Consider the following 13112-nt stretch of genomic DNA (forward strand, 5'->3'; position numbering starts at 1 on the left):
TTCACCCAGCCATCCCACTTCTGGGACTATATCTAAAGAAACCTGAAACACTAATTTGAAAGACTATGTGCACCCCTATGTTCATTGCAGCGTTATTTACAATAGCCAAGACCTTGAAACAGCCCAAGACCTTGAAATCTGCCCATCAGCAGATGAGTGGATAAAACAGCTGTAAGTATGTTTATACAATGGAATACTTGGCTGTAAAAAAGAGAAATATCTTGCGTTTTGCGACAGCATGGATGGACCTGGAAATTATTATGCTAAATGAAATCAGCCAGTCAGAGAAAGACAAATACATATGATCTCATAAGTAGAAACTATCAACAAAATAATTTAACAGACAAACAAAATGGAAACAGAAGCAGATAATAGAACAGACGGATGGCTTTCAGGGGGGAGGAGGGGGGATGGGTAAAAAAAGGCAAAGGGATTAAGCAATATATATACTGCTCCATCCTTAGTTATCCTGATGTTCGCCATTTGGTGACACAGGACCTGCTGGCGCTCGAAATTATTGATCGCCCCACAGGACACAGGATAACATGGGCAGAGCCAGGAAAAGGGGAACACCTTCATGACTGTCCTGCCACCATCCGGGGCCAGTGCCTCTGGCCAGTGGCCACACATCTTGGTGTCAGTGCTGGTGGCTGTGCTCACCCTTCAGGAACCCCAGGAGACAGGTGCCAGCAGCAGCATGGCCTCTACCTGGGGTGCAGAGGAGACTGAAGGTCTCAGTTCTGCCACCTGAAGAGATATGTGGCCTCAGGAAGGTGACATAAGTCTCTGCATCCTTTTCCTCACCGGGAAAGATAGCAGGTTGAGGGAGGCTTAGCCCAGCACATGGACAGCATGTGGCAGCACTGGTCAGCATGTGGTCAGTACATGGTCAGCTCCTTGGGGGGGCAAACCTCTACTTTCTCATCTTTGTGGCCCTAGTGTCTAGCATATAACAAATTGCATATACTCTGAGGAATTTAACAAAAGACAAAACACTAGCATGTAGGTGCTCTATGACTATGGTTGACTAAATGACAGAAGGGGTATAGACTGAAGTCCTATAAACCAAAACATGTAAGATGTTGGTTTATTTGCATCATGTGAATACTTCTTATATTCTGAGAGGTTATATAAATTACCCTTCCTTCTCCTGCTCTTTATTAGAAATTGGAGGGCAGGCTTACTAACACTTGATAGGCTGTACACGCACCCCAGCACTTAATTAAGAGCCCTTAATCCTGCCCACAAAGCGAGGAAAAACTCTCCTGCTGTACTGGTTATGTGCCTGTGTGTGTACATGCAAGTGCACCCCAGCCCTGGACCAGCCATCCATCCTACCGTTTGCTTGGCTGGGCCCTGAGGAGGGCCAACGAGCAGCCTCAGTGAGGGGCTGGGGGACGAGTGGCACCTGCCCAGGAGGGGCTGGAGCGCAAGGAGGGGCTCTGCTGAGACAGGCCACAGCAGTGGCCCCACTCAGTCGGAAGAAACTTCAGCACAGCATTCCTGGGAGCAAGTACCTTTTTCTGAATTTCTGTATTTTTCTGCCTTAGGAAGTTACTTTTCAAAGCATCCTCTTAATTGCAGTGGGGTCTAGGCACTGGAAGTCATTAGGCAGGAAGACACCAAATTAACACACACACACACACACACACACACACAATACATGGACAACAGTATGGCAACAGCCACAGGGAAAGGGTGGCAGCACACAATGCAGTGTGCATATGATGTTTTATTGAGTTATACACTTGAAACCTGTATGGCTTTATTAGCCAATGTCACCTCAATAAACTTAATAAATAAATAAATAATAAAAAGAATAAAGATAGAAGGAAAAAGTTTAAAAAAAGAAAGAAAGAAAAGAACCCAGCCACACTCCCTCACTGAGGCTCCTTTGTTTTATCTTGGTTGATTTTAATGACTAGCCACTTTGACTACTTGTTTTTCCTCTTCCTGCGTTTTAAATTCCTCCTCTTATATTTTGAATTCACCAATAGGGTGAGTCCACGAATCCCTAGAGTCCCACCCTCGATCCTAAAAAAAGCAGGAACACAAGGCCTACCTACCTTCTCTCTATACCTGAGACCTTGCTGTGTGGCCTCACGTGTGCTGTGTAATTTCCAGGTCCTGTAAGTAATAAATCTTCATTCTCTTCAGTGTCCTGATGGTCTCTGCTAAAAGGCATCTATGCAATCAAGGAAGAACCACACGCGCAGGTCCAGCCACAACATTGTCTGTTCAGATACAAAACACTCAGGCCAGGGAGTCGTCCTCCCACCTCCTGACTGGGCATATACTGGAGGTATTGGGCTGTTTTCATCCTCCCTCTCCTGGTCCGCCAAAGTGCCAAGGTGCTTCCAGAAGGAGCCCAAAAGGCATCAGGGCCTCACCTTGCTGTTCAGCTCACTCCACACTCACACCCTCCCGGAGCCCAGGTGGCCCCAGGCGAGGCCTGGCCCTGGCTCCTACTGGCGCACTAGCCTGTACTCCTTGGGCGCCCAGAGCAGGCGCGGGCGGTGAATATCGGCCCGCGGGCCTATTTCTGGGCTCCAGCAGAACTCCGGCGACAGCACCTTGGCGGGCTTGTACAGCCAGAAGTACTTGTTGAGGTGACTCTCGTCGTGCCAGCGCGCCTCGAGGCCGCGCTCGCGGTCCCGCTGCTGGCCCCGCGCGCAGTGGGCCGTCAGCCCGCGCAGCGCCTCCACGCTGCCCCCGAACAGGGCGGCGTGGTAGTAGAAGTCGCCCTCGCCCTGCGCCAGGGCGGCAGCCGAGCGCGCGTCGCGCTCATAGGGCAGCAGCCGCCGCGGCCAGTGGTAGTGCCAGGCGTGCAGCTGCGCCACCGAGTCGGCCAGCGTCTCGGGCCCGAAGGGGCCGCTGAAGTACTGGTCCACGTCCATGCAGAACACAAACTGCGCCTCGCGGCCCAGCCGGCCGCCCAGCGCCGCGTGCAGCGTGCGCATGCGCCCCATCGACACGTCCTGCCAGCGCGGCTCTCGGAACACGTGCTCCACGCGCAGCTGGCGGCCTGGGCCCAGCGACAGGCGGGGCACGGCGGCCGGGCGCTCGGTGAACACGTAGTAGACGACGCGCTGGCCCACCATGAAGTGCTGCTCGGCGGTCTCCAGGAAGCGCGCCAGGTACTTCTCCAGGTACCTACAGGGTGGGGCAGGGCTCCGAGTCAGCCTAGGGGCGGTGCCCCGCGCGGCCTTGACCGCCCTCCTTATCCCCTTCGCCCCTTCTCCTCTCCCTTCCCCTCCCCAACTCGGGCTTCCTGCTCCCCCGTATTCCGGTCCTCGTAATCCTGCAACCTCAGTTTCTGGGGCTCCTGAACTCTCCAATTGCAGGATCGTGCAAGCAGATTAAAGAAGATTGCAGATTGTTTGCTACCCCTGCCCTCGGGGGCCCTGTCTTCCCTCCCTTGAACGCGGACTCTCCCTGACTGCTTTGAGTCCCAGGGAAGTGGAGCTGTGCTGGCCTTTGAAGGACTGGCAGCGTTAGCCTTTGTCTCTTGAGAACTGAGCCTTCGCTCCATAAATCCTAGAATTGGATGTCGCAGCCTTTGCTATCCCAATGGAGACCCAGGCACTGGGTAGCAGTGAGGAGGGCTTCCTGTGGAGTCCTGTTGGAATTCCTGGCGCACAAAATCATGAACTATGGCGATAATAAATTGTTTTTAAGTCACTGAGTTCGTGATAATTCCTTACATAGATAATCAGAACGTTTGTGATATAGGACACTTTTTATTAACAGACTTTGAGATCCCAAAACTCTGAAATAATAATAATACTTAATATCTTTGAATGTTTATCATATGGCAGATAGTGTTCTAAATCAATGTATGTTATCACATTTAATCCTCACCATTTATTATTATCTGGTTTTTAGGTGAAGAAACTGAGCAACAAAGAGCTTTAGTAACTAGTGCAAGCATACATACCATTGGTCAGTCGCAGAGCTATGATCTGAACCAAGCTTGGCTTTGGTGCCGGAACCTTTACCTGTACTTGCTCTATTCCTGGTAGATCTGTGAGAAACTGGAATCGGAGACCTTGGGAGCCTCAGCATCCCACAGTGTTAGACTCACAAAACCTTGGAATTTGGGACCTCAAGACCCTGGAATTTTTCGACCTGGAGATTTTGACCCCAAGGGCTGGTGCAGGAACACCCTGCTTAGTATCCAGAATGGAAGTGGAGACACCAAGGCTCTGGGAGAGACTAACAGTTCTGCCCACCTGACCTGGGGGTCAGCCGTTGGTCCTGTTTGTCCCCTCACCCACCATGGGCCCTCCTGGCTTTCTCTCCCTTCTATAGTGTGGGGGTTGAAGTTGGGTATCTGAGGGCAGAATTCTTTCCCCACATTTTTGATACTTCTTTCTGGATGAAAAATTCTCACTACCTTCCCAAAGCAGTCTGTTCCATTATTACAAACCTTTCCTTTAACTGGCCTGAACTCTACCTCTGTGTATCTTACTTAGGGTTACAGAATCTAATGGCCACTGTCAGCCAGGAGTCCCCTTTGCACACAGCCATGCTGGGGATGTCAGTGCCCCTGGAATTTCTTCACCTACCACTTAGGCTCCTTCTCCATACCTGGGGGCCCCTCAGTTCCTCGACTGGCCTGCTCTCCTGTGGTGATTCTGACCTCCACCCTCCTCAGTCACCTGCTCCATGTCTACTCCTTCAGCTTGGTCACTAGTCTGTCCCACTCTGTGAGCCCCTATCCTTCCAGCCCACTTCTGAGATCTTCCTTCTCCAGCCGTCCTACCCCACTGAGTGCTCTGGTCTGGACCCCTTTCTCAGCATCACCCTCTCTTTACTTCCCTCTCTGCCCAGCTCAGATTCACTCCCTTGCAGAAACCCTCAGCTCCCCAGCCCCTTTCCTCCATCAGGCTTGCTCAGTAAACCTCCCCTCCCCTTATTGTGTGCCCACATGGAGCCACTGACCTCCAGGGGGCACTAACTGCAGCTGGGCCATTTCCTCTGTTCGCTCATTTGCTCTCACCATCCTCATCTGAAAGATGCTATCATTTTATCACCACAAACCCAGTCCCTCCAGATGGACCATCAGCCCTGGGATGGTTCTTTCTAGAACATGGTTCTGAGCCCTTGGCTCCCTGTGCTAGGTGGACTCCACAGTGTTGGTGTCCAGGAAGGACAGGAAGGGGAAGGATGGTCCTGCTCTCACCCTGAGACAAGGGTGCTCTCTTTGCCTCCTCTATCACCTGGGATCCTTTGGCACAAGAAACAGGGCGCTACAGCACTCATATCACATGCATACCCCCCCACTCCCTGCTTGGACACCACTGCTCCCCTCCCCAGACCTTACCTGCCTACAGCAAAGACAGTCAGCCCAATGGTGAGGTTCTGCTGTATAGCCTCTTGCTGGGCCACATCTGGATCGAAAGTGCCATCCCAAATAATGGGGGCCCCCCAGGAGGTACAGGTCAGGACTTCAGGCCGGGCCCTGGCCAGAGCAGGGATGGGAGATAGGTCCATTCATCCACTCACTGGGCAATGTTCACTGCCATCTCCCCATTCTGGGCCCTAGGGACCCCCAGGTGGGGTATACCCTGTCCCCAGCCCAGGACCAACACAGAGAGAGGTCAGGAGATGTGTGACCCACTGGGCCGCTGGGTGGAATGCCCCGCTCTGCCAGGGTGGACCGGGGGGGGGGGGGATGCTGGAGCACATCGGATATGGGCACTCTCAGAGGAGGGACGGTCTCTCCTTACCACAGACGCAGAAGACCTGTGAAGTTGTCTCTCAGCAGGGACATTTTGACTATAGGGCAGGTGCCCATGGGGATGAAGATGTCCAGATGCCTGTTGGGCAGGGGCAGCAGTGAGGGAGGAGGGAGCCTGCTCAGAAGCCCTGTTGCTCTGCTCCTTACAAGGAGGAAGAGCGCACAGGACACTGTGTGGGCCAGGATCGCCGCCACCCTCCATCCCTCAAGGAGGCACTTGGAAAGATCCAAGCTAATCCTGCCCCTGTGGGCTGCCCCTGGGATGTGGGGAGACACGGGCTTGTACCTGAATGCAGGGAGCCCACACAGGAGCAGCCCTGAGAAGCCAACAGCAAGGAGGATCAGCCACCTGAAGGTTTTCTTCCAGGCCCTGGGGATGGGGAGGGGCATCAGCAATATACTATTTATATTTCTATACACCCAGTTATCTATACACACACTTGAAAAACTGTGCAATGTAATGTTTCATTTTACTTGTTTTTTGGAATATGAATATATTCTCTTCACATGGCACAGACATTCAGTGATGCAGGAGTATGTATAGTGCAAGGCCTCTCCTGCTCCCAGACACCGAGCTCCTCGGCGTGGAGGCAGCTGGTGCTACCAGGTTCTTGTGTGTCCTTCCAGAGAGTATATGTACAGACAGGCCATGTGGTAAATATGGTAGCAAATCCCCCCCACCCCATCACACTCTCCCTTTCTTCTTCTTCTTCTTTTTTTTAACCTTGTAATGGTTTTTTTTTTTTTTTTGGAATTTTTTTTTAATTTTTATTTTTTTTATTTCTCTGAAGCTGGAAACGGGGGGGAGACAGTCAGACAGACTCCCGCATGCGCCCGACCAGGATCCACCCGGCACGCCCACCAGGGGGCAATGCTCTGCCCCTCCGGGGTGTTGCTCTGTCACGATCAGAGCCACTCTAGCGCCTGGGGCAGAGGCCAAGGAGCCATCCCCAGCGCCTGGGCCATCTTTGCTCCAATGGAGCCTCGGCTGCGGGAGGGGAAGAGAGAGACAGAGAGGAAGGAGAGAGGGAGGGGTGGAGAAGCAGATGGGCGTTTCTCCTGTGTGCCCTGGCCGGGAATCGAACCCAGGACTTCTGCACGCCAGGCCGACGCTCTACCAACCTTGTAATGGTTTTTATTTCTCCTGCTTTCCCCCCTATAGATGGTAGCACAGTAGATATGCCTATCTCCGTGTTGCATTTTCCACTGACCATTACGGCTCTGAGGTTATTCCATGTCTGTACTTATCAAGCACATCCTTATCCTTTTTTCCATTGATTGGCAATAGCATAATTTACCTGACCAGGTCCCTTCTGATGAGCATTAGATGAACAAATATATCCTTTGCTGTTCCTAGTAGTGCTGGGGCACATGGCCTTGGGCAGGTTAGAGGGATGGTACCATTAGGTTTGGGGTGCTTAGCCTGGGAAGGGGCCGGGACTGACTTTGGATGGGAGGGGAGGTGGGAAGTTTGTGGCTTGGTGGCTGGTATATGAAAGCTATCTGGGACTTAGGGATGAGCTACTGGGTGGCTTGGAGGGCAGCTGTGGTCAGGGACCAGATATTTATCGTGGCCCAGTCACCAGGCTGGGTTCCTCCAGCAGAGCGCAGCAGTCCCATTCCTGGCTCAGAGGAGGGAGACTCTGGGGCTAGTCCATGCTGGTTGTATTACAGGAAGGGCCCCCAAAGTTGAGAATCTTAGTAAGCTCCTCCTCGGGGTCTCATCCCCCTGAGGTGGGAGTGGAGAAAGCCACATAGCTCTTCCCATATCTGCTGTGTGCCCGACTCTGAAGAGGCTGGACCCATATGGTGAGAAGCACAGACACTGGGGCCAGACACTTGGGTTCGAATCCCAGTTCCATCACTTATTAGCACTCTGAACATGGGCAAGTTTTTGGATACCTGGACTTTAGTCTCCTCGTCTATAAAGTGTGGGTAATAACAATACCTACCTCAGAGGGCTGTCATGGTTATTGAGTTATTGAGTTATTACATGCTAATTGATTAGAGCAAGGCCTCACACATAGTCATAGCTCAGTAAACTTTAGCTATTATTATTCCTGAACAGAGAATTAATAATAATGCTATTATTATTCCCTTTCCACCCCTCTTGTTCCTCCAGCCTGCACAGTGACCCTGCCTGCCCACCTCTCACCAGGACCATTCCAGCAGCAACCTCCATGCTTCCAGCCATTCCCCAGACAGACAGACCCAAAACATTTCATAAAACACCACCTGCCTTACTGGTTTTCACATCACGTGACCAGGTGAATCCTCAAGACTTGCATTTAGTAGCCAAACATGGAAAAATGTTCACCCTCACCAGTAATCAGACATACAAATTAGAACAAGGCAGTGTGTTTTGCCTATAAAATGAGCACATTTGAAAAAGAAAGAAAACCAGCGGAGCTGTGAGCATACAGGGAAGTAGGCACGCTTCCACTCGCTGGTGGGAGTGGAGAAAGCCACAGCTTTTCCGGAAAGCTATTTAGCTAGGGGAATTGATGCTTTCCGTCTTCAACCCCTGTAATCCAGCAACCTCAACTTCTGGGAATCTGTTCAAAGGAGATAATCTTCAGAATGGAAAGTTTTTATGCATCAAGATGTTCACTAGTTTCTATTCATTCATGCATTCAACCTGAATCAAGCACAGTGCTACGTCAGGTTTGGAGTCAGGAGGATGTGGGTGGCTGTGAGGAGAGGGAATGGGTCAGTTGACAGCCGCAGACAGTTGAATGGGATGCAGCACAGTGAAGGCTGTGACTAATAAAAATAAAAGATGCTATGATGGCAAATTGGAGAATGGCACCTGGGTCTTGGCAGGTGGGAAATAAGGAAAGCTTCCTGGAGGAGGTGACCTCCAATCTAGGCCCTGAGGTGTTAGAAAGTATCCACCAAAGAAAGTAGTAGAGTGGGGGAGGGAGGTCCATGAGAAGGAAACAACACTATGCAAAAGTGACCAAATGTCTTTTTTAGGTTACCACACCCTCTATCAGACTTCCATCCTGGAAGTGGGGTGAGGGCCTAATCATGGCCTGGAGTCTCTGGTGGACTGATCTGGGCATCATTGGTACAGTAACAGAGGACACCTGGGGGCACTGGTGCCACGTGATTGTTCCACTTGGATATTGCAAAAGCATCTCAAACATAAACAACCAGAAAGGGACTGTAGATTTCCCTCAGAAACCTGCTCCCCACTCAAGTCTCCTCCATCCTGGTAAATGACATCGTGATGCTAACCCCCATTTCTCAAACTGAAGACCTAGGGTCCCTCCTTGATGCCCCCTCTCTCTCATGCCTCACACGCAATCCACCAGCAAGCCCTGTGGACCCTCTCACAAACACACTCCATCCACATGAATTCACCTCTCACTCCGCTCCAGGCTACTGTCTGGATAACCTCCATGGCACCCCTTCCACCCTCCTTGCTTCTACTACTGCCTCCTAATAATACATCCTCCGTAATGAACTTTCAAAAATAGTATATTAGAACGCATCTCTCCACTCCTCAAGACCTTCCAATGACTTCTTACTGCTCTTAGAACAGAACCCGCACCTGGGGTCTGGTCTGCCATGCTCCATGTGCCCGGCTCCTGTGTTCCCAGCCTTCTTGCTCACTTTTGCGTGGCTTGCCCTTCTTTTCTTTCTTTTTTTTTACTATCATTTTTTGGTATTTTTTTTTTCTGAAGTGAGAAGTGGGGAGGCAGAGAGACTCCTGCATGCACCTGACCGGGATCCACCAGCAAGCCCATCAGGGCGTGATGCTCTGCCCATCCAGGGTGTTGCTACCTTGCAACTGGAGCCATTCTAGCACCTGAGGTGAAGGCCATGGAGCCGTCCTCAGTGACCGGGCCAACTTTGCTCCAATGGAGCCTTGGCTGCAGGAGGGGAAGAGAGAGACAGAGAGAAAAGAGAGGGAAAGGGTGGAGAAGCAGATGGACGCTTCTCCTGTGTGCCCTGGTCAGGAATCAAACCCGGGACTTCCACAGGCCGGGCCGACGCTCTACTGCTGAGCTAGCTGGCCAGGGTGGCTTGCCCTTCTTGTCATTTAGAACTCAGGATTTTCATCGCTTCTCGGCCTTTTGGCTAGGATCAAGTGTAGAACTCAAGATTCTCTAAGCACCCTATTTCACCCCTTGGCTTCTCTCTACCAGTGACTCGGGAGTCTGTGTCCAGCCTGGCCCCTCACTGAGCACTGGACTCAGGTATCATGTGTCTCCTGGACTGCTGTGTCTACCTGGGTGTTCACAGAAACCTCATACTCAAGCTGCATTCTGCATTTTCCCTGATCATGTCTTCCTTCTGCTTCCTCCATGACTGGTCCCAGTTACCAGGTGGGCCCCTCCCCCAATAGCCATTCAGTCACCAAGTTCCTTTGCATTTGCCTCCCCATGGAGCCCAGAGCTCCCTCCTCTCTGCCCCACTGAGCTATCCGGATTACTACAACTATCTCCTAACTTGCCTCAGTCTCCATCCTGTGAACTTTCCAAGACTTGCTTTGACCTTGTGTCCACCCAGCTCTGTCTTTGCCCAGACTGCCTTTTTCTTATCAACCACCACCAAGCTCCCAGCCATTCCTCAACACCCAGCTTTCTCCTTGGGACGCCTGCCTTGACCTTCCCCAACACCCGTTCTCCCAAGAGCCTGTGCAAACCTCTACTCTAGCACTTGCCAAATGAGACTGTAACTGTTTGCCCCACTAGGTCGTGAGTTTCCAGTTTTATTAGACTTCAGATTCTCTGTGCCAAATCCGAGAGCCTGCCTCATAGTTGGCAGTATTAATAATTATTTGTTCAGTAAATGAATGAGGTAATCAATGGGTCCCTTGTCTTAATTCTCTCTCCTAAACTGATGGTTACTTCTTAAAACTCCATTTTCCTTTAGGTTCAGCTCTGTGTTCTTTATGAATAATCCCAGAAGCATACTGAGACAGACATTCTGCAGAGAGTTTTATGTCCCTATCTTATGAAAGTCTGACCACAGTTCCTTGAAGAAGAGGCTATGATTACCTCCTCCTTACAAATGAGGAAACTGTGGCTTAGAAAGGTTAAAACACTTGCTCAGGGTCACACAGTTAGTAAGTGTTAGAGCTGAGGTTTGAACTTAGGTCTGTCTGACTCCCAAGCCAGAGCATGGCGTTTGGGGCTCCTTATGACCGAGCCTGAGCTCAAACCTGAGGCTCATCTTCCACGGTCCCTGTTGTTATTCCCCATAGGCTTGGCTCCTCCCAGGGCTCCTCACATCCTCTGCAAGTCAGTGTCTCTCCTGCAAAAAGCCTTGCTCTCTCGTCACTCTCCAGCTCCATGCTGAGCTCCTGGAGGGCGGGCCGCAGCAGGGCCTCTCCGGCTCCCAGAGGCACCACTGCCCAAGAGGTCCGCCATGAGAGATGCCATCTATGCGGCAAAGCAGAAAAAGGCTGGTGCGGCCCTCTCTCTGCTCTCACTGCTGTGCCAACCCTTTGAGCCAGCCTGCGCCCAACCCAATGCTTATCTTGGGCACCGGGCCTCAAGCAGGACAACCAGGCTGAGCTGGCAGCAAGTGGGCTCATATGGTCAGGTCTGGGAGGGTGCTGAGACCCAGGCCTACAGTGGCACCTGCCAGCTCCTGCCACCCTTTTCATGCCCCAGCCTGGGAGCCCTTAGTCCATGAGGCCCCTGCTTGACCTTCACATTCTTTTCTCAGGTATTTTCAAAAGGACCCCCTCCACCCCACCTCCACCTGCAGAAGGTGGTCCCTCAAGCCCACCACATGCCATTCTCTGTACCTTCCTTCCTTCCTTTCAAGAAGGGGTTAAAATCAGTCAGTTCTAAGTGGGAACAAGCTCCCAATCCTGGACAGTGACTCCTATGGGACTACAAAAAACTCCCAGTTATAGTGGGGAGAGGGGTGCAGCCTCGAGATCTTTGCTCCCTGGCTTGCTGAGGGGCTCAGTTAAGGAAGCAAGAGGATTTACCCAGCTCCTCACGGGCTGCAGGATCTCCCAGAGCTTCCCCGCCATCACTACCCCGTGGGCCACGTTCCTTCTTAGAGTCACCGTCTCCCAGGATTGCTGAGGTGCCTCCTCCTTGACTATCCTGGCCTCCTCTCGGGTCAGCTGTCCTGCCCCAGCTTCCCCACACACTGGTTATGTCGCCACTCACCTGAGTCCGTCTTTGAGAGCCATGTCAAGAAGCTGGTGGGACAGCCTTCCAAGAACCCTCTCAGCTCTGAACCAGGGAACAAATAACCTGTTCCTGGTGACTGGGACAAAGCAGTTCCAGGCCACCTGGAACCACACCCACTGAGCAAGCAGGGATGAACTGCCTTGAGTGGGAACTGCTTAGAAGCGTCACTTGCTGGAGGAAGCTGGCCCCCGAATGGGTGGGAACTGGGAACCCCTGAGTAAGGCCAGCTCTGATTGGCCAGAGGCTCTGAGTTGATACTAACTCCTCTTTCCTTTCTGGGGATCCTGTGTCCCTGCCAGTGTCTTCTGGTCTGGGCAGAGAAAGGCCCACAGGTCAGGCTACCCATGGAAAACCGTGCTGTGCACAGAGCTTCAGCTGGAGCCCCAGGGCACTGGTCTCCTGATTGTGATCTTGGACAACTAACTTCAAGTCCTTGACCTCCTCAGTAAAATGGGGAATAGTCACCCAGGACAGTGTAAGAGCCACACAACATAGTGGATAGTTCTGTCAAATTTATACTTGGCAGGGATTTTTAAAACGCAGGTTGTGATCCATCCAAGGGCCATGAAATGTTTCATGGATCATGGCCAGGATTTAAAAAGATTGAACAGCAAGAGAATTGAAATGAAAATATCAGAATGTATTATACATAAAGGGAATATTGTTTTGTAAAATTTTTGTCTCAATTATATATATTTAAGTATGTATCATATATGAGGGATGGAAACTTTTTTTTAACCATAGATCATGATCAAAAAAGGTTTGTGAAATTCTGTGTAAAACATAAACAGGAACAAATATATATTTAAGGATGTACCCTTCCAACTTATAACTGGACTTTCACCCAAAGTAAAGAAATAGTGCCAAGATTCACCTAAGTCAGTCCCCACCATGGCGTCTTTTAGGAGTTTTGGTCTCCTCTTTAACCAGGCACATTAAAAACAAACACAGGTGGCCTGGCTTTCACTGGTCCCCCAGGAAGGGAAAAATCAAGGACCAGAGTCCAGAGACTTACCCAGAGGCCATAGTGCATCTGCCCATGTGGCCTGCAGTGGAAGGGGCGGGGCAGGGGGCATCCTCCCGTGTCCATTCCACGAGGCACCCTCCCTAAGTGCTTTATGCTCTCCCACCTGCCCCTCAGCCCAGGGGCCTGCGTTGGCCCCCTGTCCGGCTATCCATTCCCTCTCTCCTAAAACAACCAGACC

General features: G+C 51.4%; 1 protein-coding gene across 1 annotated transcript; it reads right to left on the reverse strand.

The window, feature by feature from the left end:
• Positions 1 to 1706: 1706 nt before the first annotated feature.
• Positions 1707 to 12005, reverse strand: A3GALT2 (alpha 1,3-galactosyltransferase 2). The gene is made up of 5 exons (XM_066372097.1): positions 11884 to 12005; positions 6030 to 6113; positions 5733 to 5822; positions 5327 to 5464; positions 1707 to 3153 (listed from the first exon to the last, which is right to left on the reverse strand). Exons 1-5 carry the CDS (start codon positions 11904 to 11906, stop codon positions 2466 to 2468), a joined length of 1023 nt encoding a protein of 340 aa, XP_066228194.1. The 5' UTR covers positions 11907 to 12005; the 3' UTR covers positions 1707 to 2465.
• Positions 12006 to 13112: the final 1107 nt, after the last annotated feature.

This window comes from Saccopteryx leptura, chromosome 3 (assembly GCF_036850995.1).
Source record: "Saccopteryx leptura isolate mSacLep1 chromosome 3, mSacLep1_pri_phased_curated, whole genome shotgun sequence".
NCBI classification, from domain to species: Eukaryota; Metazoa; Chordata; class Mammalia; order Chiroptera; family Emballonuridae; genus Saccopteryx; species Saccopteryx leptura.

Bases quoted from the DNA above. Each gene is read 5' to 3' on its own strand.
- A3GALT2 (XM_066372097.1), bottom strand. From the start codon at position 11,906: ATGGCTCTCAAAGACGGACTCAG. The intron at 5,465-5,732 runs GTAAGGAGAGAC...TGCTCTGGCCAG, and splicing joins ACAGGTCTTCTGCGTCTGTG to GGCCCGGCCTGAAGTCCTGA. The intron at 3,154-5,326 runs GTAAGGTCTGGG...CCCACCCTGTAG, and splicing joins ACTGTCTTTGCTGTAGGCAG to GTACCTGGAGAAGTACCTGG.